Source organism: Anas acuta, chromosome 4 (genome assembly GCF_963932015.1).
Source record: "Anas acuta chromosome 4, bAnaAcu1.1, whole genome shotgun sequence".
Classification (NCBI taxonomy): domain Eukaryota; kingdom Metazoa; phylum Chordata; class Aves; order Anseriformes; family Anatidae; genus Anas; species Anas acuta.
Genome location: NC_088982.1, coordinates 12,661,616 through 12,682,993, shown reverse-complemented (window position 1 = coordinate 12,682,993; position 21,378 = coordinate 12,661,616). Strand labels below are relative to the sequence as shown.

General features: G+C 39.9%; 1 protein-coding gene across 2 annotated transcripts in view; it reads right to left on the bottom strand.

The window, feature by feature from the left end:
• Positions 1–210: 210 nt before the first annotated feature.
• Positions 211–21,378, bottom strand: part of CRMP1 (collapsin response mediator protein 1) — a 48,989-nt gene continuing 27,821 nt past the window's right edge. For both annotated transcript variants that reach the window (XM_068679889.1, XM_068679890.1), the window contains exons 5-14: positions 20,994–21,055; positions 19,823–19,903; positions 16,599–16,667; positions 14,376–14,496; positions 12,622–12,778; positions 9,046–9,187; positions 7,290–7,460; positions 5,831–6,010; positions 2,961–3,126; positions 211–1,230 (exon numbers count right to left, since the gene is read on the bottom strand). In XM_068679889.1, coding sequence (XP_068535990.1) covers positions 1,139–1,230; positions 2,961–3,126; positions 5,831–6,010; positions 7,290–7,460; positions 9,046–9,187; positions 12,622–12,778; positions 14,376–14,496; positions 16,599–16,667; positions 19,823–19,903; positions 20,994–21,055 — 1,241 coding nt within the window. In that variant the 3' untranslated portion in view covers positions 211–1,138. The remainder of the gene's footprint in view (positions 1,231–2,960; positions 3,127–5,830; positions 6,011–7,289; positions 7,461–9,045; positions 9,188–12,621; positions 12,779–14,375; positions 14,497–16,598; positions 16,668–19,822; positions 19,904–20,993; positions 21,056–21,378) is intronic.

Below are 21,378 nucleotides of genomic sequence, written 5' to 3'. Positions count from 1 at the left end.
TTTTACAGTGAGCTCTAATTAAGACGGATTATGGCATGCTTACATTATGCATATGCAGACATCTATACAACGTCCCTTGTGATCTAGGGAGGTTGGTTCCTTCTTTCACATGATGCAGACCTAAAAAGACAGTTTCTCATGAGTTTCTCCATTCTAAATTTTCAATAATAGCAGCAACAGCACTGGAAAGCAGAGGAAGACGCTTACCCATCAATTAATTTCCTTTATTTCACAAGCTTTGAATTCAGAAATAGAACCACGACTAGTAGATCTTGATACGGTAGAGTAAGTAAAAATGCATGTGATTACAAAGGAAAAACTTTGTACAAAAAACTTTAAAAATCCGACGGCAACTTGGATTATCTGTAAGTACCAAAAAACTCATGCAGAAGGAGAGCACTACTGCCCAGGTGGAGAAATCCCTGCAGGGGTGGCAATGGCATTGCTTTGCATAAATTATGGCGCTGTTGAAAATGGAAACAATGAAGACACAGACTTGGAACGTACTGAGTGGGTACAGACAGGTGCTACAGAGACCATTTGTCATTCTAAGTTCTGGTGATTTTCTGTGTCTGAGAAAGTCTGAAGTGCTTCTTGGGTTTATAATAAATTAAAGATAAAACAGAAGCTGCCTATACTACTCTACTGCATACTTTCAAGATGGCCATTTTCTTCCTTCATAAGTGTTTTTGGTGATGGTTTTCAAATACAGATATTAATCTTGGCATTGTGTCTAGTCAATTGTTGGCAACGTGTTCTATAGGGACTCACTCACTGAATGCAACTTGCATAAATAACTCAGTAACATGCATTAACTACTCTAATACAGCGAAAGGGTGCAAAGGAACCATCATTCAGTTACGAGACGAAGCTAAAACCTGTAGTCACTAAAGGGGCAATGGAAGCACCATGCTTTAAGGTGACTATGGCATGAAAGCACAATTGTGAGGCAAGTAGTTCCAAGCAAACACACCACACTATTATCACCTCTTCCTATACAAAAAAAAAAAAAAAAACATTTCATTTTTTATTTCCATTAGTACCAAATAAAACTGTGGGTTTGATAACACAGATATTGAAGGGAATGGACATTATTCCCATGATCTTTCCTCCTTGTGTTTCTGTCCATCATCATTTTTCAGCCAAGACTGGTAATATTGGAGCGACCACCAGGAGGTGCCACGATGCGGTGTCCAGTACGGCGTGGGTTATTGTCATCTATCTGAGCTCCTGCAACAAGAGGAATACAGGAAAGAAAGCTATGAAAAGGAAAAAATCATCAGCAGTGATACTTTACCTGACATTCCAGCTATGCTTCCCTCACATCAGTTGGTTTCTCTTGAGCTAGACCCCTGTCTGAAGCACTAGAGAGATCTTCAAAGGCATATTTCTGTGCCTACCTCCAGTCATCTTCAAGAACTGTAGGCTTAAATGTTTGGGACGAGACTGATGCTCATCCTACATGGGCAATTGTCTTCCATTAGCTTGACTAAGAGCCCATGCAGAGATGACAGTCTACAGACTGGATTCCCTTCATAAGATCAGACACTAATGGAAAAATATTGCTGCTCTAACTGGGAAAAATAAACTCACGTATGTGCGGAGTGGCTTTTTCAAACCTGCCTCATTGATTTAAAATACCTGTCCCCGCTGGGTCCATGGGTTAACAGTACAGAAAACCTGATGTTAGTGATTGTAAGTCCACATGAAAAGGAACATTGATCCAATATAAATTCATACTCACTTAAAAATGCATTTTAAACTGCTGGAAGATTAAACTTATGACAGCCAGCTTTCTGCCACACTAAATATTATGTGATCACACGAGCTTCTTACAGGTAACGTAACACTACCATGAAAGCGTAGGATCATTTTAAATGCTATCATAGTCTCTGGTTCTGCTTAATTCCATAAACAGTAATGTGCATTTGCCTGATTTGGGTCATGCTTGTTAGCACCAGGTGCCATGGTAATACACAGATCCAGCAGTGGACTGTGAAACCACAGCTTTGCGTGCTTTTGAAAATCCCATTTCTTGTTTATCATTGTTAGAGGTCAAGATTGAAAGCACTTTCTTGCTTCATAGAGATTTACATATTTGTATATGCTCACCATGGACCTAACTGTACAGGGAAAAATACACTCCAATTCACCAGAAGGGTCTTTAAAATATTTGCTCTCCTTAGGCATTCTTCCAGAGGTCTCATTTAGTTTCTAAAGACGGGATCTGTCAGGGATGAAAACTCCACCATTGGCTCCCACAGGGGAGAAAATCCAGTCACTTTCATAACAACATCATAAAGAGCCACTTATTTACCAACTGGGCCGTAGACTTTTGAAGGACAATGATTTGGCACACTTGTAATTATCTTCAAATGTCAGGAATTATTTCCAACAACCCCAAAGGATGATTTTCTTGTCTATTTCTTATGTACCATGGAAAATGTTTTGGGCATCAAGAGCAAAGAGACAAGAAATACTATAATCGGCATATTAATAGATTCTGCACGTGATTTTCTGACCATGGACAAGGACAGTTGAAGTTTCTGTGTCTAGCAGTTTCTGGTGATGCAGCAAGAAAGAAATGTGAGGTGATTGAGCCACATGGGTCACACCAGGCCCAAGTCCCATCAATGATACATACTAACAGGCCTCAGTTGTATCAACCAGAGACCTCAGCTAACCATAAGGTGTCAGGTAAATAATACTGCAAGACTGCAAGCAGATAAATATTTTAGATGATAAACATTCTGAATATTTGGTAATTTGTAAATATTCCTAGAGAAAGAATGTATACGAACATACCTAACTATAGATGTTCTTACATATATATATATATATGTATATATATTTCATACATATATGATTAAAGAGGTAATTTTTATAATTGAAATTTATCAGCAACAATCCATACATACTGAAGGCTTTAAAGACATTTCTAATGAGTCAGGTTGACTTACCTGATAAGCTAAAATTAGACTGGTGGAGGTTCCTGATTGGTGGGGGCTGGTTTTTGGCAGGGGAGGATTTAGTTGAGGGTGCAGGAGTTGCATATTTTGGCGTAGCTGGGATTTCATACACAGGCCCATCATACATTCCTCTGGAGACTCCTTGCAGTCCTCCCACCTAGAGCAAGAGCAGAATAAAATCAGACACTGAATGCCCTGATAATGCTCCCTAATGATACTGGTAAACAGAGGCCACCGAGCACAGAGCTATATTCTGCATTAGCTGAGGTAAAAACACATTCGTACTATTGTCAAAGCTACAGTCTGCTTTGTATACAAAGGAAACTATGAAGTCTCCTCTCATCATTTTATAAATATATATATAGAATAAATATATACAGACACATGAGATCAAGACTTAATAGGCTTCCTTCACAGTCAATGGAGAAAAATTGGATCTCAAAAGAGAACAATAGATCTCACCTAAGATATTTATTTTACGTAAGATCAGTCAATATCATCTCTACATTCAAAGGATTTTCAGTATGGTGGGATCAGGTGAGTCTCCTATGTGAGCTGCTGAATCACGTTTTGGTTGTGGTACGACTGACAGTCACTATACAGACTCCAGCAATTTCACTCTTAGAATCATAGAATATCCTGAGTTGCAAGGGACCCATAAGGATCGTCAAGTCCAACTCCTGGCTCCGCACAGGTCTACCCAAAATCTTAGACTGTGTGACTACATGCATAGTCCAATCGCTTCTTAAGTTCAGACAGGCTTGGTGCAGTAACTGTTTTGGAGCAGCTCTTACCTGCTTTCTCTGCTCCTCCCCTTCAAATATCACATTATTTTCATTAGAACCTCATTGAAAAGCAGTGACTTTTTTTTAAAATAAAATTTCAAAAGTTTCCACTTCTTGTCATGAACTAGAAAAGCAATTATACAACAGACTGCAGCTTGGGACCCATCTTTCATTATCTGTCAATAGACTATCTGTCACCTGAGCTTTGATTTCAGTTTAAGGTCTCTATCTTATCCCTGTACTGTTCCTATTAGAATTATGAGGAAAGATAATCGTAACAGTCTCACTGTCCTAAAACAAACAAACAAACAAACAAACACAAAAATCTAGGAAACAGTATTTTAAAAAACACTTTAAATTTTCAGGAAGAATCTGAAGCCACTGAATTTCTTAATCCAAAGCCCATCCAAAGGATTATAAATCTAAGGCTTACACAACTATTGTTTCAGGACCCTTTCCCCAGTGAGTTAACAGTACAATTAAAGTACTGGGGAGGAAGGCCACACTATTCATGGGGGTCTGATCTTGCTCTTACTGAAATCAGTGCATTTTCCTTGCTTTTGGTGACAGGGACATCAGGCTCAGAAGAGACACTGTCTCATAAGCTGAGCCAAAGCTAATGCCCTGAGGGAAGCAGCTGCTGATCACAGCAGTGAATCTGCTATCCAGGGCTCCACAAAGGCAGGGATTTGCACTGCTATCCATGTTCCAGGAGGTTTTCCCTGGGCCAGCTAAAGCTTTGCAGACCCTTGTGTGATGGGTTTTGCTGTGAGGTGACATAGCCACATGATGGTGGCTGATATCACCATGAGTGTTTTTTTCTAAACCTTTTCAATTAAAAAAAATTGACTGTGAAAAGAAACACAAGACATAAGACTGCTCTCACTTCCTCTCGGCAGGCAGCAGAGGGAGCTGGATGAGCAATAATGTCAATGCCTCACTTGGTCCCTCTGCAGACCTCTGCTTATGTATCTAGAATCAAAGGTCTTTCCCCAAATCCAGGCCCACTACAAGATGCAAGTTATTTGGGCTGGTTACTTTTGAGCAAATCCCTGGTGTAAGGCACCACTCTCTGATACTTGTTTTTGAAGTGCTATTTTCACTATTTAAATAGCATCATCACTCCAATTTATATAGCATTCCCATGTGCTAAAAACCCTTGAAAGGCAGATGTGGAGACCCATGTCACCTAACCGATTAATGTTAAAAAAAAAAATAAAAAATTAATTTGTTGGTATTTGCAAAACTCGTTTGCAGATGCATTTTATTTTTATGCCTCTTATCCTTCCCACTTGTAGACTTAATTTCAGCTGCCACCCTTACAGGCAATGGCATATGCCTTGTTGAAGAAAATACATTTTTTTGGTAAATTTGTCGTTGCTACCTGTTCTCAAAAAGTACTTTATTGCCCAGTGGCAAAAAACAATTTCCAGGCAACCCAAAACTAGTGCCAAGCCAACTGGTTTTCAACAGGGGAGTGTGAATATAATTCAATACCAGAACTGACCCAGTCGTGATCTTGGTCATTTCCCAAGCTTCTATTTAAATACACGATAAAAGCTTTCTGAGCTGTGAATGCTGCTAATACTCAGTTTAGCAAATGCACCAACAGCAGTTCAGAGATGCCAAATATAATGAGCATCTCCGACTTAGATGCTTTTCTTCTCTGCAATGGGGCTGTTCAGCATGCGAAGCTTAGTAGCAATTTAAAATGCTATTTTTCTTCTGGCTAACCCTCCTTCCAAAGAATCTGCATCTTTTTGCTGACATCTAACTAAAAGTAAATTCTATCACTATTCCACCTCCCTTCAAAAGACTGCACAGCTGGGCATACAGCAATTATACCCAAATGGCACTTATGTGCTCTACCCACTGAAGTGCAATTTTAAATTATAGCAGCTCGCACTTGCAGAGGAGCCACTTTTTGGTCATATCTTGACCATATACAAACATAGGTCAGACATAGGTCATCTAATACAGATTTATATTAGCACACTAGTAATAATAATTAAAATTTGCTAATGTGGTTCTGAAAAGGTATGCCTTGGAAGAAAATTAAATAATATCTGACATTACCTTATTCCTGATTTTGACGCGCTGGTAAAGATATTCAGGGAAAGGTTTGCGAGGGATGAAGCGGCCCATTCCTTTATTTACGTGCAGGTTTCCATCTTCAAACACTATCTTCCCTTGGCTTATTACCACTAGCGGGGCACCGTGGCACTCCATTCCTTCAAAGATGTTGTACTCAACAGCCTGAGGATCAACCAATATACTCACTGCACGTTACGTACAAGGTCTCCTTCAGTTAGTAACTTACAATACATACTTGTAGTCATATTTTTAAGCAACTGCCATTAACAGGCATATAAAATTGCTTTTTTCTGAAGGAAAAGCAACGCATTTCTACGCATTGTTATTGATTAAATGATTAAAAAGCATCTGTCCAGTCAGACTCCCCTGTATGTATTGCTCACTTTCCATCAAGACTTTATCTCATTTGCTTTTGAGGACTTACCCCGTTTATCCAGAACCTTTAGAAATTCAATAATCTTAGTAAGAAGGAAAATTCTGACTCAGCTGTAGGATATCCAGAAGATTTAGTCCTATCATGAATGCGGTGTGACTGCATAAGGGAATTTCTAAGGCCCTGCAAAGAAAGCTTCAGACTTGCAGCAAGTACTGAGTTTTCAGGGCCAGCATATTTCTGTCTGAATTTTTCTATCTGAAAAAGCCCAGAAAGGACCAGGAAAGCTTGAAACTAGATGTAAATGACGGTCAAGTGGCAGGTGATTATTACTTTCTCAAAAATGCTGAGATATCTCAAGACAGAGAAATAAACAATGCATCTCTAAAGTTTTTAAAGGTTTTCAAAGGTTTCTGCCCTTTTAATATAAATCATATCACTAGATTTTCAATACAAGTTTTGGAAGAATTTCCCAATATATATTAAAAAAACCACTGAACGTAATAAGATAAAAACTTTGAGATAGATAACATGTAAGGTAAACGCATAAGACCTGTCACTGCCAAAATTAACATGACTGTGAGTCACTGGTATTCTGTGCAAAGGGGCAGAGAAGTACACATCAAAGCTTTTGAATTAAGTAAGAAATCCCATCCATGAAGCTGATCAGAGCTGTACTATCAAAATATTTAATCATCTATAATATGCTAGAATACTGTTGGTTTAATCGTGCATTTTATATCAGGTGTTTCTCATACAAGCAAAATAAGTGAGCTGGTTTTAAATGTATTTGCACAACTTTATTAACCTCAGCTGCAGACCTGCTGATTCACACCTATTTACAGGTCAGGCACAAGCATACAAAAATAGTGCAATTGTATATGCTGAGAGAAAAGAAATCCTTCCAATGCAAGATTCAATATTTTCATTTTCAGAAATAATTACATGTTTCAGAAAAGGATCAGGCTGTTACCCCACTCTTCTATACCCAATACGTTTGTTCACATGAATTCGACATTTGAAAAGCAACAGAGACATTGTTCATTGTTTGTTTTCTTTTTTTCTTACCGATTTATGGCTTTTAGCTGTTATAGTCTTCACCTTATCAGGGTCCCAAATAACAACATCGGCATCTGATCCTACAGCAATCCGTCCTTTTCTTGGATACAGATTAAAGATTTTGGCAGCATTGGTGCTGGTGACAGCTACAAACTGGCTTTCGTCCATCTTACCTGTGGCCTAAAAACAACATGACTTGACCAAAGCACGTTTATAATGCAGAGGCTGAGTATTCAGAGTGCTGAATGGTTGGGAAGATACAGGAAAGTGTGTTGTTCATATATCTGGTGATGTTGCATGAAATTAGGCTTTACTGAGCAGGATTTTATACAAGGAACATTACTTTGGAGCTTCAGGTAAGTCAATGTGTTATTCCTGGCTGACAATAAAACCTGAATGCAGATGATACCATCAAGTTTCTCAGCTAAGGTCCCCTTCCCTACACTGATGCATGTGTGCTTTGCTGCTAGTCCTAATAATTTCCATTTAAACATTTTACTGATTTTAAACCAGGGAAATTATATTAGTATTACAAGATTAAATAAAAGATCAAGTATAAAAAATGCTCAGACTGTTTAGAAACATTTTTTGCAAATTAAGTCCATTCTACTAGTAGTAGTATTACGACATCTACAAATCTAAGTAATACAACCCCAGTTATAAAGCTCTTGCCTGGAGAAATGTCACCACCAATTGAACTTTTTATACAGTCAGTGATGGCTTAATAGCAGCTGTTCACTGCAGCTTTTTGATTTTTCAGCAGAGTATTTTGGGGTCTTCCCTGGAAGTAAACAAGAGCAACGTTTATTTGTTTAACACATTTTCTGCCTAGTCAACCAGGAGATTCACAAAATACAAGCTATTCAGTGGTCCAGGAATTAATGTCACCACCTGTAAATCCCATTTAGTAACACTTGTGGCAGCTGTTTCCCTTCATATGAGTAACAAAAGGGAAACATCACTGGCAGGTTGCATTGCATTTTGCTTGCTTTCCTGCTTTGCTCCTACATGCCAGATATCAGAAGCTGCTTCTGTGCTTCTAAACTCAATAGCATTCCCTGAAGAAAGGGGTTATTAAACATGGTCTAGGTAAAGTGCTCATGAGAGCATTTTAAATGCTACCACCTTGCAGTCTGCAATATGCATTCAAGTGCAATGCAGTGTAAGGTAATAAGTGTGTGTGTGAGTGAGACTGGGTGTTTATGTGAAGACGGGCAATGGAGGGAGGATATCATTTTATATCAGGATCCGTGGAACCATCAAAAAATTGCTAACATACACCGGCACCCCACAGCAAAATATGCCACTATGAATTACATGCAGTGTTCTCCTTCAAAGCATTTCATGGTGTAGCCTCAGGCTCAGCTGCCATCCATTTGTAATTTCTCAAAAACGATGAGACACTTCCCAAATTCAAACAATCCATTCATCACGTTTATACGGGGTCTACTTCAAAATCATTAAACTGCTTCCAGATCCTATGTCTGTGAGAAGCAACTCCTCTGACACAACTGAAAAAATTACAGCAGTTTAGTCTGTGAAGCCTCAGATCTGATAAAACACTATGGCTTTGTGCTGTCAGAAATGAAACACAGACCTGAGTTTATAAAACTTTGAAACAAACAGTTCATCTTGTAGTAGGTCTCTGGGAATTCTCAGATATATATTAGAAAGTCACTGAAGTACTGGCCAAGAGTCTCCTGGCTTGCATTATTCAGCCAACAGTCAAATCCTTCTTAATCCATACAAGTAAGTAATTACTTACTACAGCCTTGTCCCAGACCACAGTCATTCTTTCCTCAATTCCATTGACCCCTTCAGGAATCATAGTGAAGTTGTCCTTTCCAATGGCTTTCTGGGCAGTGCTATATGGGCAATGTCCACTTCCCGTCACCTGCAGGTCCCCACTGCGGAGTTAACACATAGAAGATTTAGAGCAGTCACCAAGGCTACCTTGGTCTCAGACTCGCTCGAATGGACCTTTCAAGCCTACACGATGGAGGTATAGGCTACAAGTCATGTCAGTAGCCTCTACGTGTTGGCCACATATCATTGAAGAGCAACAGCAGTATTGGACATCTCTACTTTCCCTCAGGAACATCCTGAATTCCCAGATTACAGCCCCCTCAGGTTTAAGGCTGCTTATCGACAGATCAGACACAAGCACTAACCAGGACAAAGGATTATTAAAAGATTAAGGAAATGTCTGACGCACTCAGGATAAATTCATAACCATCTTTAGAAATAAAAGCATACTTTACAATGCAGAGTAAGGAGCATCAAGCTTGTTTCCCTGCATTTCTCCTCTGCACATATACTTTTCTTGTAATTTTTACACAAATATTCCTTGACTGGCCTACCAAAACAGAATGATGAAAATAAAAAAGGAAGAATATTCTAAAAAAGGGAGTAGTATTCTAATCAAACAAAAAAGTGGATAGCTCAAGTGTACTTGCACTCTTGCACTCTGGATTTATTTAATCTAAAGGTCTTACACAGACAAAGGTATGGAGTAAAACACAGAAAGAGCAACCAAACAACAATGATTTTACGTATCTTTTTTTTTTCACCTTAGAGAAAAATGCTTTGCAGAGATCAGAACTTGTACACTGCCACTTTGGGGAATAAGGAGGAAGAATAAAACCATTATGTGGTATCTTGAAATAAATAAATCAATAAATGAATAAAGGTTCTTTACTATCCACAAGAAACAGCTAATAGTTTTAGATCTTGACTAAGTTTACAGGAGTCAAGCACATTAAAACAAACTAAAACTGCTTCTATCAGTCCAGAAGGGTGATGTCCGCAAGAGGCTGACAACCTTTTTTAAAACTGATCATATAAGTTCCAGCTTTGAAACATTTGAATGACTTTGATCCACAAATTTAGATTCCAACAAGCTAACAAATAGCCAACTACAGAAAAAAAGGGGTCACACATCAGCAATTCTAATGCAATTTTCTGGACTGCCAGCCCTAATGATTGCTGACAGTCAGAGAAGACCCTTTAGCCTCTTTTCTGGTTCTTCACTATGTTCACAACCAGCCATTCATTTTTTGTTAGAAAGCAAAGTCATGTATTTAATGGTGAAAAGGCAGATATGTTTTAGCTATTCCTAATTATTGAGTGTCTGGTATTACTGCATAGGATTAAACCAAATCCATCAGCAAAACATTAATTTATTATAACACAGACACAAAGATATGAACTGCATGCCATTTCTACTTTCTTGCTGTTCTTCTGTCAGCTAAGTTCTTCACAGCTTAGACTCTCTCCTCTTTTTTACTTCTCTGGCGTTAATAAAGCCATGAAAACTTCAATGTCACAGCCAAGCCCTATATCCCTGTCCGTTTCCTTGTGTTTATGTTGTTATGCTCTCCTTCCACTATGCTATTAACTCATCTGAACTCCGCTTTTCTTCTCCTCTAACATCTAATAACACGCTCTGCACTCCCCAGTCTAGCCAGCAGAAGACCCCGGCAGCTGCCAAATGTCACTCTTGGGAGATACCCAACAACTCAGGGTTATACACGAGCACTCCTACTTATAGTTCTCCTCTACTAACAGCTAACAGATCAGCTAGCAAATTGAGAGATAAAGGGATCACCAGAGAAAACATCTCAGAAAAACAAACTGGTGGGAATTAACCGAAGACATATATATATTTAAGCACCTCACTAATACTTCATGATGTTATTCTTCACCATAACCGATGTTTTCAAGGCAGATGACATCTTCCATTTAGCACCAAGATCCCACCTCTCTAGTTCAGAAGAAACAGCACGTCACAGCAGCAATAATGTGGCAGTACACCATGGAAGATGAGAGCTACCCCAAGGTGTATGGCCCATGGATGAAAAAAGGACCAAATGTCATTAGACAAATCCAATCTGCAAACCTCATGAGACATCTTTGATTTTTATACTTACAATTTTTAGCCAAAAAAAAAAAAAAAATCAACAGATTCTGTGGGAAACAGCATAAGCAGTATGCATACTTGCAGAAGAAGATTGTTGTGAGGATTCTTTAATGAATGTAAATTACCAATCTCCTGATGAACAGTGAAATAGAAAAGTGAAATATTATCTTTACCATCATTCTTGCATAAAATTCCCCACAAACACATGGCAGAGGGATAATATACACAGCTCTTTTTAGTTTCACAGTATAGATTTAAAGTATTAAAACCAAAAGCAGGCTAAGCTGCTGTCATTTATGATCTAGGACTTTAAGCCAGTAAGAAAAAAAAAGTCATTTTTGCATGGTTGGAGGATAATGAAAACTTCTCTGCCTCCTCAATTTGTCTTTCTGATGTTAATGTTAATGTCATTATTTGGATTCCAGGTCTAAAATTTCTCTTGCTATTTTAGCTGATTTGTTTTACCCACATACCATTATTTGTGGACTCTTTCTGAAAACATAGAGCTGTGTCTGACAGAGTAAAGGACCAAACATTCTTATACACATTCACGTATGCTGGCTAAGAGCCTTACCCTCACACAATAAGCTTCACTCTTTATGATGCTGACAATGACATGTGAGGCCAGAAAAGTAATTTTTCCTCGTTTTTCTTATTTTAAGGAACAGAAATATCAATTATGGAAAATCAGGCCACCAGGCCTTCAGAACAGAGCAAATGCCTGCATGTTCTTACCAGGAATGCGTGTAACTCAGAGCTTGACTACACATTCATTAACAGTGCAGTGCAGTGCTGCTGTGAACATTTACAATTTAGTTTAAGACAGCCTAATTCTCAGAAGTGCTTCAGCTTACCTGCACCGGCTCTGACCAAAATGGCTCCAGGAAAGTTATCTTGGTTCCAGCTATCTCTCTGCACGGGGACAACTCTAATTTCAGGACCTGTGCTTGTGATATATGACTGGGGCTTAAAACTGAGTCTGTGCTCACAGATGGGGGGGTTATCCACCAGGCTACTGCTTACTCTGGAAGGTGATGTGATCCAACTATGTATTAACTATTTGGCTAGAGAAAACAGAATTAGAGATAGCTAGTTTGAAGTCCTAGGCTAAAGACTGTTTATCTAGCTGTGCAACTAGGAATCACCTGAAAAGCAGAAGGAAAAAGAAATATAACCTGAATAGCGAACAAGTGTATTTTGAATGTGCTAACTAGAATCTGGAGGGTCCAGGCCTGCTCGCCAGACTGGCAGCCTAAACACAAGGGCAAAACAATCCCTGCTTTTCTACCATTCCTTCTCTGCTGTGTCTTGTATGGGACTGCTTTAAAGGAAACTGAGCTGATCCCTAGGTGCTGTATTCCATGTGGCATTTGTACTTGCCCAGCCATCAGCCTATAAAAAAAAATAAAAATAAGGTCTTACCATGCTAAGAGTGAATTCAAGTAATCTGGAGTGGTAGGATCAGGGCTCAGAGGTGGCGAGGTCACAAAAGCAGCAGCCTTGGCCCAGTTTTTGCTCCAGTAATGTGTCCCATCTGTCCCCAAGCTGGCAGTGATCGGCTCTCCAAAAACAAGGGGACCTTGGGGAAAGCAAGAATATACAGGAACTGATTACAATCCACTCTCTTTCCAGCACATTATAGAGCTTGCTGCACACAGCCATGTATAATTTATGCATTGCTACATGGTCAGCGTAGCTCCCAGAAAATTAAGCAGCATTGGCTTTGTCTGTATGATAAAAAATTAATCAGGAGGCTCTCTCAGTTACACATGCTTTTGATCAGGGTATTTACAAAGCTCTCTTTCTAATCCAGGAGGAGACAGTTCAGACCTGGTTTTAATTTGTACTATTTTAATCACAGACATGTTCTCTCTGTTGCTCTGCTTCAGACTGATTTTAGGTGGCGGATGGGCTCCAGCTGACAGATGCCTTTTTACCACTCTCAGGTTGGGCACAGCACCAGCAGATAACAGCATATGGTCCCACCAGCAAACTCCAAGTCTCCATGAATACAAATACCAAGATAATATTTAGCTCTTTGGCTTCTCCACAGTGCTCATGCACTTTCTAGCAGAAACCAGCAGAACAGTCCTGACTCCTTTCCCTCCTTCATTTTCAAATGAAATGAAGGAAAAACTGACATTGAGAGTAAGACAGGAAAAGTGTGTATCAGCTCCTTATGGCCTCACCTTTTTCCTCACCACCTTTGTAAACAGAGGCAAGTGGAAGAAGAGGAGAGGCACTGTGGAAATAGTCAGAGAAATGGAGGAAACAGAAGACAAAGTGGGAAAAGAAAAGGAAAAGAAGGAAGGAAAAGGGTGGGAAAACACTGACAATTCAGGAGTAAAGAAGGGAGCAGAGGAGAGGAATTATTAATAAGATGCAGTTTGTGGCAGAAAGTGAGGATAGCAAAAGAAAGACTGACTGTGAAAGGACAAAGCTTTTCAATCTCTTGAGTGGCCCCATGCCATGCTATGTCCTGTCCCACCACCTGTGAGAAAGAGCTGAGTCTCCCAGTACTGCAGCACCTCAGGTGCTGTTTCTGTGAAGCACTTGTTTCAGCAAACAAAGGTAACTTCAAAATGGGCACCCTCCAGGCTCACAAGTCCCTTTTGGGTGGTCTTTAACCTTGACCCTTGCACGGCTGCACTGAGCAATGCTGACTCACAGACATCCCCATGCACAAGGGTCACACCACAGTCTTGGAGGGGATGGGGGGGGGGGGGTGCTTAGAGTTTGTGGAGCAAGACAACAGTGAATGGCCTCAAGTTGTGCCAGGGGAGGTTCAGGTTGGAAATGAGGAGACATTTCTTCTCAGAAAAAGCAGTCAAGCTTTGGAACAAGTTGCCCAGGGACATGTTTCCTTAAACATCCCTTGGGGTGTTTAAGGAAAGGTTGGACATAGTGCTTAGGGACACGGTTTCGTGCGTGATACTGGTGGTACGGGGACGGTTGGACCAGATGGATCTTGGAGGTCTTTTCAAACCTTAATGATTCTATGATTCTCAATGGAAAATCACAGAAGGGCCTATTTACAGTTTTCTTAGCCCCAAATATTTAGCATCCATGATCTGGGTCAAGATGTACAGATCAGTCTGCGAGCAACTTATTTTTTTCCACTGAGCTTCTATTCAACACAAAATCCAAGTCTGGGGGCAGAAAAGCAAGTCTCTTACCTCTCTTTCTAGCCAGTGCGATGATATCAGCTGCACTCTTACTCATCACTTTGGTGATGTACACTGGGCAGTTTATTCGACTGGCAATGGTGATGGCACGGAAAACTGCTTCTGCTTCAAGCTGAGGGATAAAGAATGAAAGAAGTTAACTGCAAAAGCAGACAAGAAAAAATGAACTGGAGTACTGAGCCATATTTCTCATTGTTTAGCAACAATACTTCAGGACTAGATTCTGTTTTTTCCATAGTGGGATATGCAGTGCTGGAAAGCAAGAGCTAACCCCCTCAGGCATTTCGTGTTAGGAGTAATCACAGCCAGGCTGTACTTGCTAAGGGGGTACAGTTGTCCTAGTGCTAACACAGTTCACTGGCCCTCAGGGAAGATCACATCCAAGTGGCTGGCAGGGCTCCTTCTTATCTCATTCCCAAGCCTGTACTTTGGGCCTCTCACTGTATTCTGCAGCTGGAAGGAGAACGAAGCAAGGGAACAGTGCCCCAGCTTGGAGCTCTCCCTGGCAGCTTACCCCCTGAAATCTTTACATAAGGATAAGAGGACAGTGAACGTAAAGTATTCCCAAACAGCAGCTTCAGCATTATGGACTGAATTTAGCCCATAATCCATAAAAGCCTTTGAAACATCGGCCAGTAAGTCCTCTCTGTCAGCAAGCATAAATACAATCTTCTTTCAAGGAGTCATCTGGGACATAGGCACAAAGCAGTCATCTTCATATGGAGGAGCAGTGCTTCCCAGTGGCTCCTATACTGTCATCAGTTCTATACCTCCTTCCTAGACAGACTCACAGTATTGGCATTTTAATACCTAAAAATCTGTTGCAACTGAAAATACTGACTTGACAGTGCACAAAATCCTCTCCCAAAGCTGTGCTAGAAAAGTTGACCAAATTAATCTGTCTAAAACCACAGGTCTTACTTCTTCACAGATTTGTAAAATATCTTTTTCTTAAAATCACACTGTCACTTCAGGTTCTCTTAGGACTTTTATCCCAATATTTGCTCTCAAATCCCCAAAGTAACCTACAGAAAAAAGGAAAAGCAGGAAAAACGGAAAAAAAATAATAAAGGAAAGCAGGACCTCTATGCCTCAGCACTGGGGCTGAGGCCATCAGATGGCACAGTCAAAAAGACATGAAATTCCTTCCTGGAAATTGCAAATGCAGATTTTCCTTAGGCCTTTACTCTCATTAAAAAGAAACGCCTCAATTATTTCAGAATAATTTAAGTGGAAGTTAAACAGAAAAATGAAAAAAACACATAAACAGTTCAATAGAAGAATGTGACCAATTAAGTTTATTCCTCTTGCCTTGGGGAGAGGTTATATAAAGATCTGCAAACCACAACAATCTCTTCAAGTTTAGCCTCAAATCTCCAGGGTCTTGTCTCTTTAGTCTTCAAGGAAGGCAGTCACTTCCCACTACTGCCCCCCATCATGCTATTAGCAGCCTGATCTGTCTACATTAAGAGACATCGACATGTCTCTGTCTTTTCATTCTCATTAAAGAAACCCTTTCCAGATGTCTGAGATGATCCTTGCAAGCGGCTCGTTTTATTACAAGAGAATTGCATAAATTGAGCTGCCTCGCAGCATCTTTCCATTCTCACATATTTGCATTACTACAGTCTGCATTTCTACTACAAATGTATCTGCTGACATAAACATAGATTCATACGTTGGCGAACATTTATGCATAGCATATACGTACACAGGCATTGTATAGGAGGTTTTCATCCAAGGCATTTTAATGAATACAGTAAACTCAAAGTCTAACTCGTAAGTTGTGCTGCTGGCATTCAGCCTGCTGTGCCTTCCCCAATCCTAGAGTCAAAGCACAGCTGCAATGGGGTTTGGAAACTAAGAGAAATCTGAAATTCAGCCCAGTATTTGTAGTCACAGACCAAACAGCCAGGGTCACAGTCCAAAAGGCCTGCAGGCCTGGCTCAGCAGGGTGGTGGAGCTGTGACAGAGAACAAGGACACCTCGGGCCTGCGGGGATGCACCTGCGGCCGGCAGCAGAAGGGTATTTCATACGAACAGGCTTAAGGGAACCTGTATTTACACAACTTTTAGTAATTCTGGAAGTCACGGGAGAAAAAGACTGTCTACCCCATGCACCCATCTATCGTCTGCACGTACAGAGGCCAAGCAGTGGTACTACATGCCTGACAAAACATTTCCATGGATGACAAGAGGAGAAAAGCCTCTTACCTCCTCAGGCCTGCTCAGGGCATGTCCCTCGGGTCCCGTGATTCCCATCTCCAGGATGCGCTTTTGTTCCTGGAACAAAACAGATAAATACCGACAAACTCGCCAGGACAAGACTCTTGTACCAGTTAGCCCCCAGCAGGCTAACAGCCGTGCTTGTGCTTTCTGACCATCCCTTTTCTGTTAGTGCAAATGCAGCTGTGTAAGCCTGCTGAAATCTCCTCTGCCTTACAGAAAGTCCTATCTGACACCAAGATACCAGCCTGGGGAACAGACTTCAACCAGTATTTTAAATAGTAATTATGAATATTTCCATCCTGCAATTCTTTCTTTACTCCCAGAAGTTCCTTCTGTCTTCAACCTATGAAATACTGCTATCTTCATTAATGTTTTAGCATTGCTGACACTTCATCAGATAAAATCTTGCCTTTGTCACTGAGCTTTCTGTTACACTTTTGTTTCCTACAGAGGGAATCACTAAGATTATGTTTTCATGAAAGTAAAAATGTGCACTCCAGTTGTGATGGCACTGTGTCCACACCAAAAAGCCCTGCTTAGGACCAGTGGGGGATTGTTAGAAAAAATCTATGCTACAAAGCTTTGCCGCAATTAGGTCAGTTTTTTAAAATAGAAAAGGAGCTTCACTTTTCTTTAATTTAAGTAAGACCAAGAAATGGTATTGGAATACAGTTCCCTTGCTGTAGAAAGTGTTATTCAGCCACTTATGATCCGAGTTTGGTACAGATCTACTAAGAGAGCAAATGTGGGAACAGAGATGCTGATGTCCCTCAAACCCTGGCCTGCCATGCCTACAGGTAATGAGCAGAGTGCAACAACTGTAACGTCTCTGACATGAACAAAAGTCCCCAAGAGACTAGGATGGAGTTACCGAACATACTTTACTATGTCATCTAATAAATATTTGATCCCAGGTCCCCAGGGGTGCAAAGCTCACACATTACCAATATACTCAAGCAAAACCCAAGTTAATATTCACATATACTTTTGCCTTCTCTGCAATGAATCAAAGCTGATTAATATGAATGCATTAATTTGACAGTGTAATAAAGATTAGTTTGGTTGGAAAATCATGTTTCATAGGTATTCCTAAAAGGAGATGTTCTAAACCATTAACACAACAGTTCTGAACACTGTGAGTTAGACTTCAGATAATTAAAATACAATAAAAAATAAACAGTTGCATCCATATAATACAAAAAATAGCAACACAGCACAATAGGATACATTTGTATCTTGAAGGAAATCATAAAATCAGATCAAATGATACAATTAGTCACTGTAAGAGGATTTGATAGTGCTAATAACATAGAGTAGTTGCTTGATAAGATCAAATTTTTATTTCCACACAAGATAGTCCTGCAAAACATCCCTGCACCCAGCTTTTTTTTCACCATCCAAATAATCCTTATAAATAAAAACATAAGGAACAGATTGATAAGACATAGCAATGCTGAGGAAATATGTTAATGTATAACATAATTCACGTTTCTTTACTACTTCCTCTTTTCCTAATATTTCTTTCCTGTATGCTCATATTCCATGGCTGTATATTAAAGCTGATCAAAGAAAAAGCTAACAGAAACAGATTTTTATCTAAAATGTAATTCTACAATGCAATTCCACAAGTGTACATTGATTTTAATGGAGCACATATCAAAACATCATGGGGGCCATTTGATTAGTTTCATTTTGCCATTCATACATTAATATTGACTTGTGTTTGTTATTACTGATTTTGCTTCCACTGGACATTCAGTGCCACGCTAAAATTATAAAATATATGCATTGGTAGTTTTAAATCATGTTAGTCTTCATGGTAAATCAGCATTATTTTTCTCTCGAATCCTAATCGTAGTTTTCACTTGGTTTCAATGGGAGAAGGATACAGCTGCGCTGTATGTGCCTGCTGACTCCCCACTAGTATCTTTTGAGTCCAGTGATTATTTTGGCTAAACTTGACCTCGGTAAAGAAGGCTCTCAAATGCCTTACAAAAAGTAAGTTCATACTACATAGGTAAAGGACAGAAATCTCACTGAGGGGAAAACAACAAAATGAACCCTTATGGGCAAGATTGCTTATACACTCCACAGTCATTCAAGCATTCACTTAAGAGCCTCCCTTATGCATGAGACAACAAGCATGTGGCTTCTGGAGTGTAGAGCTCAAAGACAAATTGTTTTCAGTTATTGTTACTGTAATTTCCCTGTCAGCTCTGTTGCTTAGTCTTTAGCTGATAAACCAGCAGATAAAGAGCTGAGCAGATAAATCAGTTAGCTCACTCGGAGCTTCACAGATCTCTGAGGTGCTCTAGACACATACAAGGGATCAGAGGAGTGAGATATCTCTGCTACTGCCTTAAAATATTCATCTGCCACAGATTTATGCATTCATAACAATACCCACTCAGGCCTCCCCATTCTGTTTTATAGGGGAATCCTGTCCTCGGACCAGTGAGAGATTTACTATTGACCACTGTCCTTGGGATACCTCTTTCAATCTGCTGCTGTTGCACAGATCACGCTTTAGCGTGAGGATAATCCCTACTTGGGAGACCTTACCTGCAAAGAGGTCAATGGGGATCTGGGACTTTTTAATGGAACACATTGAATTTGAATCCACTTTTCTGGTTCTGAGTGGTGTCTTTAAAAAATATGACATATTTCAATGCACCGTTTTTAAATGTTTAGAAGATCATTGTGGAATCTTATATTCAAACCTTAGAGATCTGTAAGAATATTCCCCAAAACAAATAGGCCTGAGAGCTTTACAACATGCTCTAAATTCACTACAATATTTATGCTGACAATTGCAACAAGAGATGTTAGCATAAAGTTTCCCACATCCACTTTCTGTCCCCCAAATCTCTGAGCAAGGCTTTAGGTTGTTCTTCTTCACTTGTGTCTGGTGGATTCAGAAGAGATCTTGCTTCCTTCTGTCTCCCTCGCCAGTCCCAATTTGCAGCCAAGGCAAGGAGCTGTCTGGATCACAGATATACCTCACAGATGTTCTACCAAAGCATGCAGAAGCGCCTCCATCCTCTCACCCCAGGGTTTACACCAGCAGTGCATAAGTCATCAGGTTCAATAAAGGTTCTTACTAGCTAGTTCCCTTTTTTCCTACATATACTCAGACTGGAGGCACTTTTACTTTCCCTGCCTTGTGTGAATCTTCTCACAAAGTGAAGCAAACACCACAGTTCACTCACCTGAGCTATCAAGTCTCCATTTTCAGCATGCACCAGGATCACAGCCCCGAGACTTTTTAGAAAGGTGAAGGCTTCATAGAGCTGCAGGTAGTACAAAAAAGGAAATACCGCTGAATGAAGAAAACACATTCACACTCAGAACTCTCTGTTCAGAAATTTTCTGATATTAGACTTACTGAAATTGTAGCTCCCTTTTCAACAGGTATTGAGCTAACATGTTCCTTACATAAATTAGACTTCAGTAATACAGGAACACATTTTTCAAACACAGATCAAATATTAAAAGCATGGTTTCTTCAGTGCCTATTTTATTTCAGCATCACTTCAGCTAGCATTAAATGGAGCAGAATACATAGCTTGCAACATGCGCATTTGCACAGGGTAACAGGCATTAGTCCAGCTGCACATTTAAGATTTTGATGCATTTCTTCTGGTAATTCCAACCAGGAGATGAGGTTGGTGTGCACTGCCTCCCAGAGAATATTTATATATTATTCTGTCTAAAATTACAATTAAAACCACATGTATTAGAGGTGTAGCAACAATTATTTAAGAGACTGAGAGCTATAGCTCTAGGAATCAGTACAATTTAAACATTTTCTCAACTGAATAAGCAAACATTATTATTACTAACAGATGCCATTGTCCATTTATAATGACCTGATACTTATGAATGGAAAAGTTGAAGAGGGTAGAATCTGTAATGAGCACTGGACAAACAACCTCATTGTTATCTCCAACCCTAATGAAAAATGGCCATCTCCACCAAACAACAACACTATTTAGCTGTTTGCAACAACTGAGAAACTCTTGAAGCCTCAAAACTGTCACTGCCTCATGTGTTTCACCATTTTCTCCCTCTCTGACACAGAGTTCTTGAAAGGTAAAGTGGAGGGCAAAATCTTGGGCAGTGTTGAGCAGTTGCAATGTTGGAGACCCCAAATAATCCTTGCAGAAGTTGAAAGTCATACACTAAGGAACATATGCGTATTTTCACCACCTCTCAGTACCGGCCCTTCAGAGAGAAAAACCCCTCAGTTGCAAATTCTCATCAGTGCCGCTCAGATCAGTGGGAATGTTTCTCTGGGATTCAGCCTTAGCAATTCCTCAGCTGCCAGGAGGGAGATCACAGAAGACAGATCACAGCAACGAGAAACATTCAGAGCAATACCTGGCTGTCGGACATTTGATAGAGATCTTTGTAGGCCATGTAGACTTGGAAAGAGTTAACACCTGTTCCAAGACAAAATACAAAGGGGTTGTCAGGTCAAGTGGATTCTTAAATTGTATTTAAACAAAAGCAATCAGGAAAAACAGATCATAGAGTATTAATCTGGAATTTCACCAGTGAATGACAGAAATAAAGCAGGATTCTGCAGCTGTATTACAACTACTATAACCAGAACCCTAAATCCCCTCTTTTTAGAGGGGATTTGCTGGACTCTGTGGACTGCAGTGTTCAGCCCTGCAGCACCCCATCCACCACTGCAGATGAGATTGCTTAGAGCTAAATCACAGACAAATGACAGTGGCTAAAACAAGTATGTAAAATATGC